We start from the raw sequence: 19,258 nt of genomic DNA on the forward strand, positions 1-19,258 counted from the left end.
TAAGGGAAAATAATCTATACGTTATACATATCATGGAATATATACACGATGTGTGTATGTGTGTGTGTGTGTGTATATATATATATATATATATATATATATAAAGGCAGTGTCTGCAGAGCAATATGTGAAGAATATCACTCTTAGAAAAAAATAAAACTTATGTTATAAGCACATATATAAACGTACATAAATGCAGAGAAAAAGTCTGGAAAGCCACACTTTAAAACAACAGTAATTACACCTGTAGGATTCAGGTTTTTGTTGCTCGAGCGGCTTTTTTTTTTTTTTTTTTTAAGTTTATCTGTAATATTTTATTAATGAGAATGAATTCATGTTTCATAGTGAAAGAAATATATTTGAAAAAGATAATGCCTAACAACACGCTTTAAGAAAAAAATGGCAAATGTATACCCACCTTGACACTTGACAGGTGCCAACAAAGAAGCTTTAATGTCATGCATCCTGGTTCCCCAGGTGGAAACAGCAGATAGCAATGGAGAGTTAAGAGCAGAATATTTCTGATCAAATTCACATCCAAGCTCCTCAGCTGCTCCATTTAACCAAGGAGAATTTGCACTGTCTTCTTTCTCTGGGATAGGACCATTCAATTGTGCACACACAAGATGCTTACCTGCATCTTGAGAAATAAAGCCCTGGAAGAATTCCCCAGAATGGGTGGCAATATTCATGCTTCCATATGAAAGCAAGCAATGAACACAAACACACACAAAAAACCACTGGAAATTCATTATCGGTGTATTATGTATGTATGACCATCTGGCTCAATGAAAACAAGTTCGTGTGCCAAAATATTGTTAAAAAAGGGTGATTGTAAAAATATTTTCATTTTAAAAGAATCCCTCCAATAGAGATAAGAATTACAAATATGACCTGATATTTCCCTCTCCTACAGATACCATCTTTGCAATAATCATCTTTCATAATTGCTACTGTCCTTCAGGGTATGTCTAAAGTTCCAAAATGTTAGCCTATATTAACGTGTAACCTCCAGATTTGATATGTTGGCTTCACAGTATTTTGAAAAGATTATTTCACAAAAAAATCCATATATCCAATTTATCTTCATCTGGTAACACTGGGTTACCTTTCCTCTTGTAATCAATGGCTGGAGAACCATTTTATTGAGATAGGGCATTTTCCACCATCCCCAGTCCTGACCAGTTATATTGCCCTCCCAACTTTAAGGCTCAGGGTCAGTGGCCATATAAAGTTTGGCTTCTGCTGTAGATTTTCTCACAGTAGAATAAAAAGGAAAATTAATACTTATATTCACATCTCTATGAAAACTGGGAAACTAAACAAAGACACTGCCAAGTTTCAAGAAAAATGGGAAAGAGGTTATTTTTTTCTGAGTGAAGACTATTTCTACATGTCTGATTTACAACAAAGTAGATGTCAGTTGAAAGAATAAGTCACTATGAAAGAACTGTCCTATCTTTTTAAATTAATTTAAAAAATTTTAGGAGGTTCTGGGGATTGAACCCAGGACCTCATACATGGGGAGCAGGGATTCAACAACTGAGCTACATCCACTCCCCAATGGGAATTGGCTTTTTTGTTTGTTTTTAGGAGGTGCCAGTGATCGAAACGAGAACCTTGTTCATGGGAAGCAGGTGCTCAACCACTTAAGCTATATCCACTCCCCCAGTTCTCTTTTACAATGCTTATGGCCCATTGAAGGTATCTGAATTTGTGACACCTGATTTATATAATACTTACAGATAAGCCACTAACCCAAAGATGCAGAGGCAATGTAAAAGCAAACAAAGAATTGTTTTGTGAATTACACATATATTAACCTATATGAATTAATTTTATATTTAAAATTCACCAGGCCATCAATTCTAAATAAGCTTGTTGAGCAGCAACTATACAGAAGGTATCATATTAGGTGTTTCAAGAATGCAAGAGGAGTAAAACATAAATTTTATCCCCTTGGAGCTCACATTTGGAAGTAGGAAAGGCTGGGGAAGAGAATACGATAGGTATATAAGTTACTCTACTAGAAAGGCAAATTAAGAGAAGGTGGTGGGACAAGTACAGTCTTGTGAGAGCTAGAGAAGAGGGCAAGATAGGTTGCTCAGCAACAGCTTTAGGAAGAGGTAACAGGTAACCTCTTTGTGATCTGGGCCTTGAAAAATATTTACAATTTCTAAAGGATGAGATAAAAAGGAGGCAGAAAAACAGGAAAATGTAGGGAGTGTTCAGGGAACAATAAATCATACAATGTGTCTGATGTAGGGTACATATAGTAAGAATTGTGGAAAAGGAAGCTGGAGAATGGCTGCGATCTTATAGCTGAGAGACCTCAAGGCCAAGTTAATGAGTTTGCCCTCAATAAGGTAGGTAACGGGGACCTACCAAGAGAGGTTTAGTTGATCCTTGTCACTGGAACTAAAGCAAAGAGGCTGGTAACACTACATAAGAAATAACAATACAGAAACCAAAATTACTTCTACAAGCTATCTGAAATCAATACATAAATGATTTTCTCTACTCTGGACAGAAAACCCCCCGTTCCTGTACAATAATTCAATTCAATACTCTTGTTAATTTTTAACCTTCTGTAATTAAAAAGAAACCTCACAGGACGCAGACGTGGCTCAACTGATAGAGTGTCCATCTACCATATGTAGGGTCCAGGGTTCGATCCCCAGGGCCTCCTGACCTGTGTGGTGAGCTGGCCCACGCACAGTGCTGCCGTGCGCAAGGAGTGCCATGCCATGCAGAAGTGCCCCATGTGCAAAGTGTACACCCTGCAAGGAGAGCCACCCTGCATGAAAAAAGCACAGCCAGCCCAGCAGTGGTGCTGAACACACTGAGAGCTGATGCAGCAAGATGATGCAACAAAAGTGACGCAGATTCCCAGTGCCACCTGATATATACAAGTGGATGCAGAAGAACACATAGCGAATGAACACAGAGCAGACCACAGGGGGAAGGGGAAAGAAATAAATAAATCTTAAAAAAAAAAAAAAAAAAAGAACCCTCAAATGACTTACTAGGAAACACAAATTCTAGATCTGGTTTGCCATCCACTAACTGTGACACTTAGAACAAGTCACAAATCACTTCTCTTCTTTCAGCATTAGATCCCTCATTTGTAAAACAAGAGGGTTTGACCAACTTATTCTCTAATCTCTCTCCAAATATCAAGCCTTTCAAACTGGCAACCAGGCTGTGTGTGCCAAAGAATGTTTAAAAAAAAAAAAAAAGTGAGCATGAGAGAAAGAGAAAGAAAGAAAGGGTTTGGGTGGGGAGTGGATGTGGTTCAAGCAGTTAAGCCCCTGCTTCCCACATGGGAGGTCTTGGGTTTGGTCCCCAGTGCCTCCTAAAAACAAAAAATCAACAAATGAAAAAACCAACTCAGCCAATGTGGCTCAGTGGTTGAGCATCAGCTTCCCAAGTACGAGGTCCTGGTTCAATCCCTGGTCCAGTACCTCAAGGAAAAAAAAAAAAGAAGAAAGGGTACTGGTGCTGAACTATCAGAGATTTCATCTAAAAACCTAGATTTCTTACTTTTTCAAAAAACCCAAAAGCATAGGACCCATAGCCACAATCTGCTGTATCTGTTGTGACTGAGCAGGCACCAACTCCCTTGAGCTGGACCTGCCTTTTTCTCCAGTTTGCCATTGCCTCTACCTTCTGCTTCACTCATTTATTACCTGCCCAACAATGCATGAGTTTGTGACTCCTGCCATACCCAAAGAAGACAACTCTTCCATTTAGTCACTCTACAGATATTTGAGTCATGCACTGAGCTAGATGCTGTCAAAGAAATAAACATTACTTAGTTAAAAAAAAAAAAAGGAATTCACTGTTAGAAATGATAGATTTGAGGGTGAGATTTTAAGGGAATTCAAATTATGGTAGAAGAGATTACTTCAATTCTTCAAATATAATATTAGAGGAATCTTGAAACTAGATCAACATTATAAAAAACAAGAGTATGAATATTTGGTAGAAAATTCAAGCTTCTGAAGTAGAACACCCAGTCAAGCCTTCCCTTACCCAATAAACTTAAATCCACAGGCCCACGTTAGGATCACAAACGCAAAGTCTGGCTGACAGGTGAAGTGCTGTCTATAATTGCAGAAGCTCAGTCTCAGGCATAAGGATGCTCCTCGGCTATGGTCAAATGTGAAAGCAAAGGAGCCAGAGAACTGAGATCAGATTAGTCACTGAGGTGCAGTGCATAAATAGCCAGGTACTGAGGACAGTGCCCCAAGGTGTTAACTCTCAGTCATGTAGGTGAACCACGGAATCCTAGGAGTAATTGGCTGCTCTGGTCCTTTAAGACACATCAGGGTTCTTTGCTTTGTCAGAATCCTATCATACAGGATTTCCCAGGAAACAAGATCTGCTTTGTCATTTCATTACTGTCATACTTTCTCTTGATAGTAGTTCACTACTGTGCTGTGCTGGTCCTTAAGCACCTATCACCCTCTGAGGATGTCTATGGAAAGGATGTTATCAGTACTGTTCCTTCATTGCTAGAGATTAGGTAAGCCCAAGGAGTGGCAGAGTAATGAGAATATATGAAATTCACCACTAATAGCAGCAAATGATAGCACGAATACCTACTAATAGAGACCTGGTAAATTAAACTATGGTACAGATATAAAAATGAAATAGTCTGCAGCAATAAAATAGAATGAGATGAAATACTACTCAACAATAAAAAGGAACAAACTATAGTTATGCACAACTTCATGAATCCCAAAAGAAATACACCAAGTGAAAAGGAAAAGTCAATCCCAATAGGTTACATACTATATGAGTTCACTAACATAACATTCTTGAAATGACAAAATTATAGAAATAGAGAACAGATTTGTAATTGCCAAGGATTAAGAATGGGTGGTAAACTGTGGAAGGCGAAAAGTGGGGGTTTACCTACACATGTGGTAAAACTGCATAGAACTAAACAGAAAGAGAGGGAAAGGGAGAGGGAGAGGGAGACAGAATATTCCATGCCATGAAAAGAATAGAAAAATGGCTGAAGTAATTTCTAAAATTGTTTAGTAAACCCCCTTACAGTAAGAATGTACCTTTGGAAAATCAAAGAGAAAAAGAGAGAGAGAATGGAAATGTTCTAGATATGATCTGAATGACCTCTAAAACATACCATTAAGGGGGAAACCAAGGTGGTGTATGTAGCATTCTATTATTTGGGTAAACCAAACCAAAATAAAACAACAAAAAAACAAAAACAAAACACCCAATAGGGAAAATGTGTATACTTAATACTTATCCATAGAATTTTTCTGAAAGAACAAAAAACACTGGTTGCCTCTACAAATGGGCTAGGGATTGGGATGGAAGGAATATTTTTTATACACTCTTGAACCTTCTGAATTTTATGATGCATCTATTAATAAATCACCTATTAATAAAATTATTAATTTTATTAATATCACCTATTAATAAAATTATTTTTTGAATATGTGAAAATTATGGCAAATTAATACTTCAGTCCCCTCACCTTTGTTCACACTTATGGTCTGGAAACTGCTTTTTGATACTGCTCCTCCCTTACTGGGCACTTATTAATCAACCTCTGCACCTAAGCCTCTTAAGTCTGTATACTGATTCTGAAGATCAGTGTCCCTGGTTACCTAAAAATGCTTCTGAACAATTACTCTTCCAGCCCAAACACACTGAACTATTGCATATGGCATGGCTCAGTCTAAGCAGCTTACTATAAAAAGTGAAAATTACCTTCAACACAGCTGGAAGTTTTGAATTTCAAAAGAGTATATGAGATTAAGTTAAAGAGCAATAACAGGGGAGCAGATGTGGCTCAAGTGGTTGAGCTTCCACCTCCCACATGGGAGGTCCTGGGTTCAGTTCCCAATGACTCCTAAGAAAAAACAAGAACAAAGAATAAGCAAAACACACTAAAAAACCAACTTGGGGAAGCCGTATGGCTCAGAGTTTGAAAACTGACTTCCCACACGTGAGGTTCTGGGTTTAATCCCTGACCCCCAGGTACCTCAAAAAAAAGCAATAAATGGTGATGACAGCTGCCAATTACTGGGCCTGATACTGTGCCAAGCAATTAACACGCATTATCTCAATTTAATCTTCACAACAACCTTTAATAGGTGTGCTTTGTTATTTTCATTTTTATAGATAAGGAAACTGAAACTCAGATAGATTGACTTGCTTAAAATTACACAGCTTCTACAAGAGAAACCTGAACTTGTACTAGGGTCTGTTGAAATTTAAAAATGAGGAATTATTCTCCTTCTATAACTTAAACTCATCTCAGTTTTGGTAGTTCAGAATTAATACTCTAAAAACTGCTTGAAACTGGTGTATGGTCTTTGTAGATGAGAATATGTTGCTTTTATAGACCTAGCAATAAACTAGGCTCTAGACCCATATTACAAAAATACTTGAAACTTGCAGTTAACAGGATAAGATAACACAAAAGCTGAGGCCCTCCAAAGAAAACCTTTGCTGAATTTTTTTGTCAATCCTATTCAGAATTTAATACTTGTTCTCCAGATGAGATGAAAGTAGGCAAACCTACTTTGGTTTGCCCAATCAATTTTTTATTCATAAAACTGAAGATTTTAACTGTCAGTAAACTTCTGGATTAATCACTGATTTTTTTTTTTTGCAAAAATAACAGCCTTTATTATTATCTGTAAGTCCCTCTTTTTCTAAGCAGCACCACCAAAACAAGTTCAGTAAGTAGATGCTCAATAAATATACCTTGAGTGAACAAGAATGTTTCTAAGCCAGAAATCTAATCATGCCATTCCCTTGTTTGATAGCTCCACATTGTTCTTAAGATAAAAACAAAATAAATATATCATACTGTTATCCCCCTCACAATACTGCCCCTGCCCGCACCCCGCCCCCACCCGGCCATCTGCAGGCTCATTTCAGGGCCCTCTTCCCCTTTCTCTGGGCTGCAATAGCAGTGGCCTTCTTTAATTCTTCATAGAATGTCCTTCTTCCTCAGGACTCTTGCACATGTGGAACACTCTGCCTGAAATTCTCCCTAGGTAGCTCATCAATTTTCAGATTCCAGCTCAAACTCACTAGTCCAAGGATACCTTCCCTGATTACATACATACACAAGTCCTCTTGGCACCATGTTCTTGTCCTTGATGCAGAACACAACAGGCTGTTAATCACTAGATTAATCACTGATATTTGAATCAAACTTCTAGAAAATTATGTGACTCAAGTAAGTGTAAACAAATGGACTACTCTGTATTATTAATGGCTTCTAATCTCTGTAATAAGTCATTAAAATATTCCAAATATGCCAACTTAACCCTAAATAAATGATTCCCACATAGAAAAATTCCTGTGTTTTGTCTACCAACTTACTGGACTGAGCGTTTATGAGTAGAGTTGAATTACTGAAGTGAAAAATTTTAAATTTACTTTAAAAGATCTAAAACATTAAATACATCAAGAACTTTCCCCAATATCAAACTATTTTCTATTAAGACACAAGACACCACAAAAGATTTTAAAATAAATCTAATGTGCTTAAAACAAAAATTTAAAAACACCTGCCAAGGAACTTTTTATGATGATAAGAAAAACAATGCTAGCAAAATAAAAATGCTAACAAATGAAATCCAAATTTGATCCTCTACCTTCTAAGTGATATACATCTTAACAAATAAAATATTTGAGATGTCCAGGCATTTTCTACCCACACCAAATTTTGCCAAGGTATCTGTGGACTATTTTACTTCTAGTGATAATGCAAGTACGAGAATTTCTTAACAGTCACATAGTGGTCTAGCAAAGGCATGGAACAATTGGCTATCTCCATTAATTTTATTTTGGTGCCTAATCCTGGACTTTAAAATATATCTTTTCCATTAGTTTCCTTTCATTGAAGTTATCTGTTATACCAATTTTCTAAGGTAGGCAAAACTCTATTGTCACTCCTAAGGTTGTGTTAACATCTGTATGTTCTGAAAACTAGCAGGCCATTTCTGACTCTCTTCACTCTTTCCTGTCCCCTCTTGGAGCAGAGACACGGAGCCAGGGCTGCAAGGTGAAAACATGATGAATTCAAAGTGATTCATGGGTGATTACCAATTACTGTTTCATTGTTATTCTGAGTATTGTCAATCAGAATGTAAAAGGGTTAAGGACAACTAAAGAAAAACTTCCTCTAGAAGAATGCATATGCCTTTATTTTCTTATAGACTGGAGAATACATCCTGGGAGTTTTGTTTTTGATGAGAATAGACTTTTGGTAACTAGTAAATGGGTTTTTGTACAAACAATAATTCCATAGGCTATCTTGCAATGCACCTTCATTCAGCATAATAAAGACGGCTGAGAAAGATCTGGATATGGAAATGTATTGCAGACCAATAAGCAAACGAAATAGGTTATAAATACTACAAACTGTGGAAATTATTTAATGTAGCAAGTTATACATTCAATATTGACTAACGTTTAAAGCCTTTTAACATTTCATCAGAACTTCAGGGAAGATAAAAGTACAGTCACAAAGTTGTCAGCATTTCCCACTAAATTAGAGTCTTTATAATGTAAGTTCAAATTCTTTAACCCAAAATGATGTGATTCAAATGCTAGTAAATGGTACCTCTATTCACACACTACTTAATGTACGTCATAAAACTAAAAGATTCTTGTCTGTAGCCCAAAAGACAACATTTCAAAATACTCAAGTCTTTTTAAAACAAACTTACATTTGCTGAGGTGGATTATAAAATGGAAATGCTGTTTGAGGAAGAAAGCTCTTCTCCTTCTTTCATGCTGAAGATGACTTCTTTTCTTTGCAGAATGAAAAAGGGAAAAGAGCTGCTTTTCTGTTTTTAAATCGGAATGATATTTGGGTTTTAGTTTTCTATGTTTCTAGGTTCCATCTGGTCTTACACATGAGAGGAAATTCTGTGCAGAAGGCCATCCTTTTCAGGAATGAACAATCTGGCAGAACCTGAAAACGTGTGCATTGCCAGAGGGCTACGTATCTCCATGCTCTGTCCCTGCAACCTTGTTTTAAAAATCAACAATTCAAGTTCAGCTGTAAGGCCACAAGCTCCTGAGTTCCATGCAGTACATCAGTTCTGTTCACCAGGCTTCAAAGCCAGGTCAGGGAAAACCCAAAACATAACATAGCATAAAGGGAGAAAGTGGAAAGGAGAGAAGAACCCCACCTCCCCCCCCAAAAAAGAAGAAAATGAGTCAAATAAAATATGTTACAGAACAGATATGCTTCAGGGAGCTGATAGATATTTGAACTGATGTTTACCAGCCTTGAAGGTGCAAAGATAGAGAAAGAAATCAGCTATAAAATAAAGATGAATGAATATTACTGAACCATGTGTTTATAATAAGTGTTATGGAATCGCTGAGCTATATGAAATTCAACGGAAAAGAGGTTTCATGTTCAGCGAGCATGTAATCAGGACAACCATATTAAAAAAGCATTAAAAATAAAATCAGGAAAACAAAAGAAGAGAAGGGGGCCCATGCTGTATAGCCCATGAATCTCATTGGCTTTATCGTGAAAGTTTATTGTTTTTAATCCTAGTACAATCAGCTACCAGTTACATACAGTAAAAAACAAAAACAGCCACAAAGCAATGAAGATTGAGATAATCTGTGACATTGTACAGTGGAGGAAATAGTCTTTGCCGTAATCCTCCAATGGACCCCACCTGGCTTCAGCAGTTAAGCTTTCACTCCCTCCCTCCCTAAAATAGTTAAAAGGAAAAAATTAATGTCTTGCTTGAGTACAGCAAGATTCTAATACCTCTTGGGGACACTGGAGAACTTTAAAAAAAAACTAAAGCAGTAGAAACAAAACAAGAACTGAAACATGGAAGCAAGGTGACACACAATGAAGCTCCATGAGGCCTTGGCTTCCGATCACCTCAAAGCGAACCACCTGGAAAGAAAAGAAAAGGCTGTCATTCTGGGAAAGAACAGGCAGAAAATTCAGTAGACCCTAGTATCACATCATTCCACTCCTTCCTGAATTTACAGAATCCAAGCTTTATTCAAGTCTTATGTTTTTATAAGTGGGCCTGGTTGCAGAAAATTGCTTCCTTTTCTAATACCCTGTATTGTAAATGTTAGCAGCTAGCTCATACTTACTCTTTTAGAGACAGAAAATACAGGGAAGAGAAGCATTTTTAAGCAAAGCATGCTGTCTTCTTTATCTCAGACCCTTCAAAGCAACCACACAGTAGACTATATGCCTGTGTACTCTTACCTTGGAGGAACAATGACTCCATTCAAAAACTAAGTCTCATATATATTTGGTTCGATTGAGGGCTTTTTCAGCCAGGTGACCACTTTCATCTGTGATCTTCTCCCAATCAGTCTGTCCGACAACAAAACCTATGGCCCTTTTCCTATCTGCGTCCTTCTTTTCTTCCAGGTCTGCCCATCTCACCTAAAAAGAACATAGCATTAGGTTGGGCTTTAGGAAAAATAAATAGGTAAAGAGCTCCTCTCTTTTGAAATAGTCTAAAGGGTAGGATAACTAATTCGAAACCAGGTATTTAAACAATTGAAAATTAGCCAAGGAGAACTGGAAGAAGCCATATAGTTTAAGTCACAGAAAGAAAACTTTCTGGTCAATCACCAAGTCCTAACCTTCTACCTCCTAAAAGGTTCAGCTCTCAGCTCAGTCCTATCTTTTCCAGCTCCCCTGCTACTTCCTTTTACTTCACTGACCTCATTTCTTACCCAAAGCAAAGCACTTTCTCCTAGTATTCCTGCGTCCACTCTTACCACTTCCAATCCAGTCTGCCAGAGTGATCTTCCGAAAATATATAGTCATGACTCTCACCTGCTTTAAATCCTTCCTCTATCTATAGGATAGAGTCCAAGCACACAAGGTTCCTCTTGATCTGGCCCATTTACCATCCTTCGGCATCTCTAGCCAGTGCCTAACAGCATTTAAACAAGCAATGTAAGATTATTTATAGCTCTCAGAGCACATGGGGCCATTTCATGTCTCCCTAACTTTGCACATCTTAGTTCCTCTTCCTGAAACGTTTTTTTCCTAACTTTATCCACATGAGTGGATGGTATGAGTCTAGACATCCTTCCCTGCTATTTTCCTTTGCCAATAAATAATTATTCTTTTCCTGGAATTACTTCCGGATTTTTGACATGTCTACTTTCGACTCCCCAAACTGTACTATAGTTACCCAATTATGGGTCTGTCTTCCCTAACAGACTATAAACACCCTAGGTCAAGGATTGAGTTTTATTTATCTTCACACAATAAATATTTCTTAAATTTTAATCTGAGAGAGGAAAAACAGGGGCTGGTGTTATTATTTTCACTCATGATAACATAAAGAGATCAAGAGACTGACCTGACATCATTTATGGCAAGATTATAACTATAAATATGTGGATAAGAAATCTTTCCTGTTAGTATTCTCATTTTCTAAAAATATAGATTTGTATATATATTAAAAAACTAAAATATATATACAGATAGATCATATTCTGTGAAGTTCAAATACTTCAAAAAGATATTATGAAATAGTTGTTTGCAGTATATAGCACGAATGTCTACAATAATTGTATTTTACATATGACTTGTGATTTATTATCTGCAACAAGGGAAGGGAACCAGAGCACAGTAACTCTATACACTTTACATGAGATCTGGAAATGTTTTATTGCTCTCAGAGATACACTGACCTTCCTTACTGCCATGTATGAGACAGGTAATAAAATAACTAGGTTTCTCCAAATAGCAACCACTTGGTCAAATGAAAGAGATGGAGGAATAGCAGTGGAAAATTGTTAACACCTGACTGTTCTTAAAGCAGATTTTTAGTGTGTGGAGAATATTTGGTTTGATTACCTTTACGGGTCTTAGTAAAAGTCTAATAAGTAATACAGGCTTCTGGATACAAAAATCCTTGGGCCTCTTGCCCATTAATGATGATGAATTCATTCTGATAGATTTATGCACACTCTCTCAGTTCCCATGGGATAAGGTCACACATCTTAAGAAGGATGACTATGATTAGGGGGAAAGATGAATGGACAGACAGATTGTGGCCACTGAGCAAAGAAAAGGTAACTAGTCCATAGTAAATTTAAATCATGACCTCCTTAGCACACATTTAAATACACTGATCTATCTTGTTCTGAATAAATTAAGAGCTAACTTTTAAATCCTCAATTACATTCTTTTTTTTTTATTGACTTTGTAATAATATTACATTAAAACTATATATATCAATTACATTCTAAGTCTTTAAAATTCATATAAAATAAAAAATATGGGATTAGAAGAAAAAGTATATAGTTATTAAAGAAGCAGTATGTTTTAGTATCACTGCCCAAGATTTTAAAGTTGGAATTAAAATATTTTGGAAATCATTGTATTTTGTTCAGATTTTTTATAAAGACTGGTGTTGGAAAATTATTTATTTACATGATGGACTCCTCCAGTAGAGGTCAGTTCCTTGAGAGGCCTTATTATAGTGTTGATACATGGACATTTAACGTAGAATGATTACCAAAATACTAAAAATATAAGGAGTGGAATAAATGCGTTTCAGCTAGAAATGGCTTCTTGAATTTTACTATACTCCCTGATATTCCTAGAGTTATTTTCATTGAAATTTACAACATGCTATCACTTTGTACCCAACCAAGCAAGTGAAACTTTAAAAAAAGAACTTATGGGGAGTGGATGTAGCTCAAGCAGTTGAGTACCTGCTTCCTACATAAGAGGTTCTGGGTTCAGTTTCCAGTGCCTCCTAAACACAAAACAAAACAAAAACAAGCAAACAAACAAACAAAAAACCAACTCAGGGGAGGTGATGTGGCTCAGTGGTTAAACACTGGCTTCCTACATAAAAGGTCTCAGGTTCAATCCCAGGCTCCAGGACCTTAAAACTAAAAATCTAGGAAACATACAGCTCAGCTGTCTTCATCCAACCCAACTTACAAAGAAAATTGCATGGGGTCGCATATTCCTTATTGAAGAGAGTGATAGTTATATGAGAAAAATAAACCTGAAAAAAATATTTCATCCTAGATTATTCACTGATAACAGATCCATACTGGGTTATTATTCCCAAATTAGAGCCACTGCTATTTAAAGCCCCAACCTTAAAACTGAAATAAGAGATATCAATACAAGTATTCCCTGGGTAGAGCTGGGCACATGGGGAGGGCCACTTGTTAGACCTCCCTTACCCATCTCTTCAAGCCACATAGATGAGTGTGGGCTTACAGACCATCTGCAGTATTTGAAGGACTTTGAAACCCAGAAATCTTTGCAATGGTACCCACTGTAATGAAGTTTTACTGGCTTATTTATGTTCTTAGAATAAAATGTTCTTTTAAGTGAAAAGACATCCTACAGACTGTGAGAAAATATTTGGAAACCATACATCTGATAAGGGTTTAGAATCCAGAATATATAAAGAAGTCCTACAACTCAGTTGCAAAAAGACAAACAACCCAATTTAAAAACAGGTAAAGGACCTGAATAGATGTTTCTGCAAAGATATATGATTGGCCAATAAGCACATGAAAAGATGCTCAATAGCATTAGCCATTAGCAATTTTGCAAATCAAAACAACAATGAGATAACACTTCACAACCTCTAGGATGGCTATTATTAAAAAAAAACAAAAACAGAAAGTAAGTGTTGGTGAAGATGCAGAAAAAGAGGAACAGCCACTGTAGAACACTTTGGAGGTTCTTCAGAAAGTTATGGATAGAATTACCAAATGACTTGGCAATCCCATTTCTAGCTATATAGAACTGAAAGCATGGACTTGAATAGACATTTGCACACGAAAGTTCATAGCAGCATATTCACAATAGCTAAACGGTAAGAACAACCCAAGTCCATCAACATGGATGGATAAACAAAATGTGGTATATACATACAATGGAATATATTATTCAGTCATAAAAATGAAGTTCTAATACATGCTACAAAATAGATGAACTTTGAAGACATCATGATGAATGAAATAAGACACAAAAGGAAAATATTATATAACTCACTTACATGAAATAACTATGCAAATTCAAAGAGACAGAAAGATTATAGGTTACTAGGGATGGAAGTGGGAGGAGGGACAATGGGGAGTTACTGTTTATGAGTATAGAGTTTCGGTTTGGGGTAGTAGAAAAGTTTGGTAATGGATGGTCGCAATAGTAGCACAACATTGTGAATGTAATTAATATCACCGAATTGTATATTTCAAAGTGGTTAAGATGGGAAATGTTATATTGTATATGTTACCACAATAAAATTTTTAAAGATATTCTTTTAATATTCAAGCACTGAAGAAATTCATAGAAAAATATAAAGAAATGATACTCAATCTTATTCTTAATTTAAAAAATGCAAAATGAGATACCTTTTTTTCCTCACCTATCAGATTGGCAAAAGGCTTAAAATTTTGATAATACCATTGCTGGTTCAAGTGTGTAAAATAGGCATGGACTTACATGTGATGTATAAATAGGTGCAATCTGTTTGGAAAACAATTTTATATTATCGATCAGAATGATAAAAACTATGACCCTGCAGCTTTAGTGCTAAAAGCTCACAGTCAGGGATATACTTGCCAAAATATGCCAAGACATATGCACCATGACACTCACCAGTTATTTATATTAGCAATAAAATGGAAATAACATAAGCATCCGTCAACAAGGGACTGGTTAAATAAATGATGGTACATCCCAAAAATGATACACTAGGCAGCCACTTAAAAAGAATCGGTAGATCTTGTATATACTTAATAGAAAAATTGAGACAGACTGGCTGAAAAAAAACTTCTGCAGAACAGTGTGTATGTAGATATACACATATAAAAAACATGATTTACTTTACATATATATATAAAATACGATCCCTTTAAGTTTATTTTAAAGGATAGATAGGTTTATCACTTTAATTGAATACAACATCTGTGTGGAAGACCCATCCAACATCCTGGTTCCATTTCTTTGCTCCCTTTCATAGCAAAAGTTCTCCAAACAGTTGTCTACATTTGCTGTCTGCACTTCATTTTCTATTCATTCTTCAATCTATTCCAAACTGAATTCTGTTGCTTATCTCTCAATGAAAGCTATAATCAACCATCTCCATATTGCCAATTTAAATGGCCATTTCCCTGTACTCAACTTAATTGTCTTCTCTGCATCATTTAACAACTGACTGCTCTTTCCTTCTTGAAACACTTGCCTCTATCTGAACTTTTAAATTTTGGAGTCCTGAGTCCTATTTTTATTATTCTTTTTTTCTACTTATACTTTGTCCTTGGGCAAGACATTCAGTTCCAAGATTTTAAATACTATTGACATATTAAGAACTTCCAAATTTATTATTTCAGCCTAATCTCTCCCATGAGTTTCGTAACCAGTAAATTCAACAGTAAATTTGGCATCTTTACTTAAATTTATTTATTTGGTCCCAAACAGAACTTATTTTTCACTCTCAAACCTGTGACTCTTCAATATTCTCTATCTCAGTAAATGGTACCACATACATGGAGTGCTAATGGTCAGAACTGCTAGAAGTCACCCTTGATTACATTCACATCTAATCCATTAAGAAGTCCTGCAGAATCTCCTCAATACCCTATTATGAATCTGGCTCTTCATGCCATGACAAAAGGGCACACAAGTGGTCACTCCCAACTCTTGTAAGACTGTCAAAAAGCTGGCCATGTGAGGTCTTGTTCTCCATATTTTTAAGTTATTTGCACATGTTGATCTGATCATTTATAAGGTCTGACTCCTCTTTTAGTGTCAGTATATATAGTGTATACTAAAGATACAGTATAGTATCAGATATAGTATCTGGAGTATGATATAGTATAAACTAAATCACTTTTTTTTAAGGAGGTACCAGGGATTGAACCCAGGACCTTGTACATGTGAAGCAAGCGCTCAACCACTGAGCTACACCTGCTCCCCCTAAATCCCTCTAAAAAGAGTGTTCACATGATTTTCTGCCTATAACTTTCTAAAACCAATGCCTAAATGGGTCCTTTATGAGTTGGCAGTTATTGACAAGGTCTCTTACCCTCTTCTTCCCAGGCTCAGAAGCACGAGTATCATAATCATCAGGGAGCTGAAGATAATCCTCCATTCTGCTGGCAATCGCCTCCCAGTCACGTTTCCTTTTTGTACCAGTCCTCAAGCCATCCAACTTGTCTGAGGGACAAACACAGAGCCGTAGCATTAAGGAAGAGTGTGAGTTTGTACAAAACACACAAACAAGGGAAAAGAAAGCTGGAACACTTTCAGAGGACACATCCACATTTTTGAGAGCAGCACCACTGCAGATCCAAGTTATCTTCTTGATTGAAGTAATACCGAGTTCTGTGCCATTTCCATAGTTTATTTAGTGATCATACTGGAAGCCATTATGATGCTGGTTTAAGTAACAAATATGGGCAAAAGCAAGAAAAGACACTTTTCTCCCGGCCTCCTTGGCTCCCCCTCCACCAGATCACAACACTTCAGCTCGCATGTTCTGAAGGAAAATGCAAAGTTGGGCTTTTCTAAGGTCAATTTCTTCCACTCTTTTTTCTTTTTAAACAGTATTAACACTATCCATTTAACTTGCAGTCATGTGTGATACTGTGTCATATGAAAAGCAGGTAGTACTAAGAATACAAAGAGCCAAGCTAATGTTTAAGAACGTTTTAGATGAACAGTTTCTATTAAACAAGAATACTGGAATTTTGGCAGCTATGAGAGGGATTCACCATGAGTTAATGTTTATGAATAAGGTGACTGTACAAGATCACCACTCTCTTTGGTTGTACTGTTGACCATTCTGAGGCTAAGGGCTACTCAGCCTAAATGACCAGATCTGAATTTTCTTCCTGAACCCTCAATTTGAGAGGGCTAAGGTTTCGAAGGGCCTAAAAGTATAATCAATTAAATGAACAGGGATTGCTGATTCAGAAATTACGAGCTATGAGCTTAAGTGTTTTTAAGAAGTACACGCAATGAAAATGTGTTGCTTTTTTTATTGGTTGTTAATATTCATTTTGAATAATCTGTGGAATAAGTTATATATATATATTTTAGCTACCTTGAAGCACTGAAGTTTTGAATCATCAGAAGTTACAGAAACATACTATTATTAAACAGATTAAAAGGAAGGCCTAAAAAGTTTAGAAATGCAATAACCACACTTTTGGAACTCAATACATTGTACAGAGTATATATAAATAGAATCATTTTAGGCTCCAGGTTGCAAATAACTTGATATAAAAAGAGAAGTGCATTGGAAGCAGTGACAGGAGCGAAGGTTATACCTCAGACAGGAAAGTTTCACATATATCCACATATCCTAACTTATACCATATGGGTTCAAACACCAGTAAGATTTTGCATACTTGGCAAACCTTTTATTTCCTAACCACCTCCCCACCACCATCCCAAAGCAATACAATTGAAAAATCAGTAAGGCAAACTACTGTAACTTTACAAAACTCAAGAAAACTTGTATCAACTCATTTTGGCAAAATTTTAACATGGAAGGATTCAAAATAAAACAGTGTTTAATCTCAATTATAAATCACATGCTGTACCAAATAGCTCTATCTGCTTGTACATGACAGGCCATATATCACACAGGATCTTAAAGAAGTGACCCCTTGACTGCACAAGGTCACATGATATTAGAAAACTAACAAAGCCCCACAATTAAACTGTTCTCAGTTCAACAGTGTACAGTATTACCAGAAGAGTAGAAAGTTCCAACACACTCATTATTAAATAAACCTCAAAGGATTTTCATACTTAATAAGATCAGCTTTGCCATTAACATATTTCAAAGGAAAAATTTTGTATTTCAATTCCACGAATAGACCATGGTTAGGCAGCAATGCAAAAAGGACAGGATTAAACTAAAAGAACTTTTCCTCATATATTTGGTATATGACAGGAGTTACAGATCAGGAGCTCCATATTTGCAACATGAAGTTCAGAAGAGCATGTATTTCTAGTATAAAGCACTCTTGTTTAAAATGTTTAATTAGAAATTTTATTGTGCACAACTTATTTAACATTTTCTTGTTGGGGTTGAAGAAAGGCTCACACCTATTCCACACAGCATCTTGGAAACCCAAATGCACAGATGTAGGGCACAAGGTGAGGGAAGAGGAATCTGGAGTGTTAATTAAAAAGGAAGACTGATGTCCAGTACACTCATACTAGTAATTTTCAGAGGTCTGAGTTTCAAAAGATGTAGTTTTAACATGAAAATGAAGTTTTAAATATCCAACTTGGCAGGCCACAGATTTTCACATCTTCGAAACAGTATTTATCATTATCACACAACAGAAAAATTTTTCAGATGCATCTATGTATTTTCAAAACATAAATGATATTTCCAAAAATCTGTTCAAGGGAACATACTAGGGCTATTTGCCTATACAAATAATAATTACACTTCATCTGGGAAGAGATGAATCTGTCTGACATGTAAAAGGCCATTACATTACAACTCATGAGCACAGGCAAATGACACTGAGATGAGAAAAGCAAAAGTATTTGATGTGGAAAACCAAAATTAGGATGCTAGCAGCAGCAAATATTCCAGTCCTCACAGTTTGAGAAACTAAAATCATGTCGTTGGAATTTAAGTAGTTTTGAAGCTGAATCCCAGCATCTGTTGTGACATGTAAGATCGACCCTTATATTAGGATGCCAGTGTCCCAGCTGGGCAGGAGCCAGCCAGGTGTCACCGAAGGTGGGCCACAGGCAGCCTTCAACAACTCTACTACACTGAGACCAGGGGAAATGCAGGCCTGTTCTGAATTGTTCTAATATTATACAACTTCCAATTTAACAGTCAAAACGCAGGTTGAACTTTATATTGTACCTAATGAGCACAGATCAAGAAGTGAGCAAAGAGATTTAACCAGCTACCTGACAGACTCATTAAGTATTTTCTCATTGACAGACCCATTTGTGAATAAAATTTCTCAGTTTTAGATTCAGCTCTTCTTCTGGCTCAACGTGTGACAATGCTAAAATTTAGTATGTTTCAACCCCACATAATGATGTTACCAAAAATAATTTAAGAATATCAATAAAGTACTCAGAAAAATAAACAGTATCTGGTAATCAAACAAATTAAATTTGCTATTTTATAAGAAAAGCAAAATAGGCTAATTCTTAGCTGCAAAATCCTCATATTTTAGAGAATTTTCTTTCTGTTGGCTCCATGGATCAGCCTCAAAG

At 36.3% G+C, this 19,258-nt stretch overlaps 1 protein-coding gene and 1 long non-coding RNA gene across 4 annotated transcripts in view; both read right to left on the minus strand.

Moving 5' to 3' along the window:
- LOC139438641 (uncharacterized) overlaps window positions 1-9,204 on the minus strand; it is a 28,096-nt gene extending 18,892 nt beyond the window's left edge. Inside the window, exon 1 of the long non-coding RNA XR_011648305.1 lies at window positions 5,746-9,204. This is a non-coding gene — a long non-coding RNA (uncharacterized lncRNA). The remainder of the gene's footprint in view (window positions 1-5,745) is intronic.
- Window positions 9,205-9,510: 306 nt separating this feature from the next.
- YLPM1 (YLP motif containing 1) overlaps window positions 9,511-19,258 on the minus strand; it is a 78,469-nt gene continuing 68,721 nt past the window's right edge. For all 3 annotated transcript variants that reach the window (XR_011648304.1, XR_011648303.1, XM_004455161.5), the window contains 3 exons: window positions 16,080-16,210; window positions 10,256-10,438; window positions 9,511-9,928 (listed from right to left, as the gene is read on the minus strand). Coding sequence is in view for 1 of the 3 variants with exons in the window: in XM_004455161.5 (XP_004455218.2) it covers window positions 10,292-10,438; window positions 16,080-16,210 (278 nt within the window). In the remaining 2 variants the exon portion in view is untranslated. The remainder of the gene's footprint in view (window positions 9,929-10,255; window positions 10,439-16,079; window positions 16,211-19,258) is intronic.

Source organism: Dasypus novemcinctus, chromosome 3 (genome assembly GCF_030445035.2).
Source record: "Dasypus novemcinctus isolate mDasNov1 chromosome 3, mDasNov1.1.hap2, whole genome shotgun sequence".
Taxonomy (NCBI): Eukaryota; Metazoa; Chordata; class Mammalia; order Cingulata; family Dasypodidae; genus Dasypus; species Dasypus novemcinctus.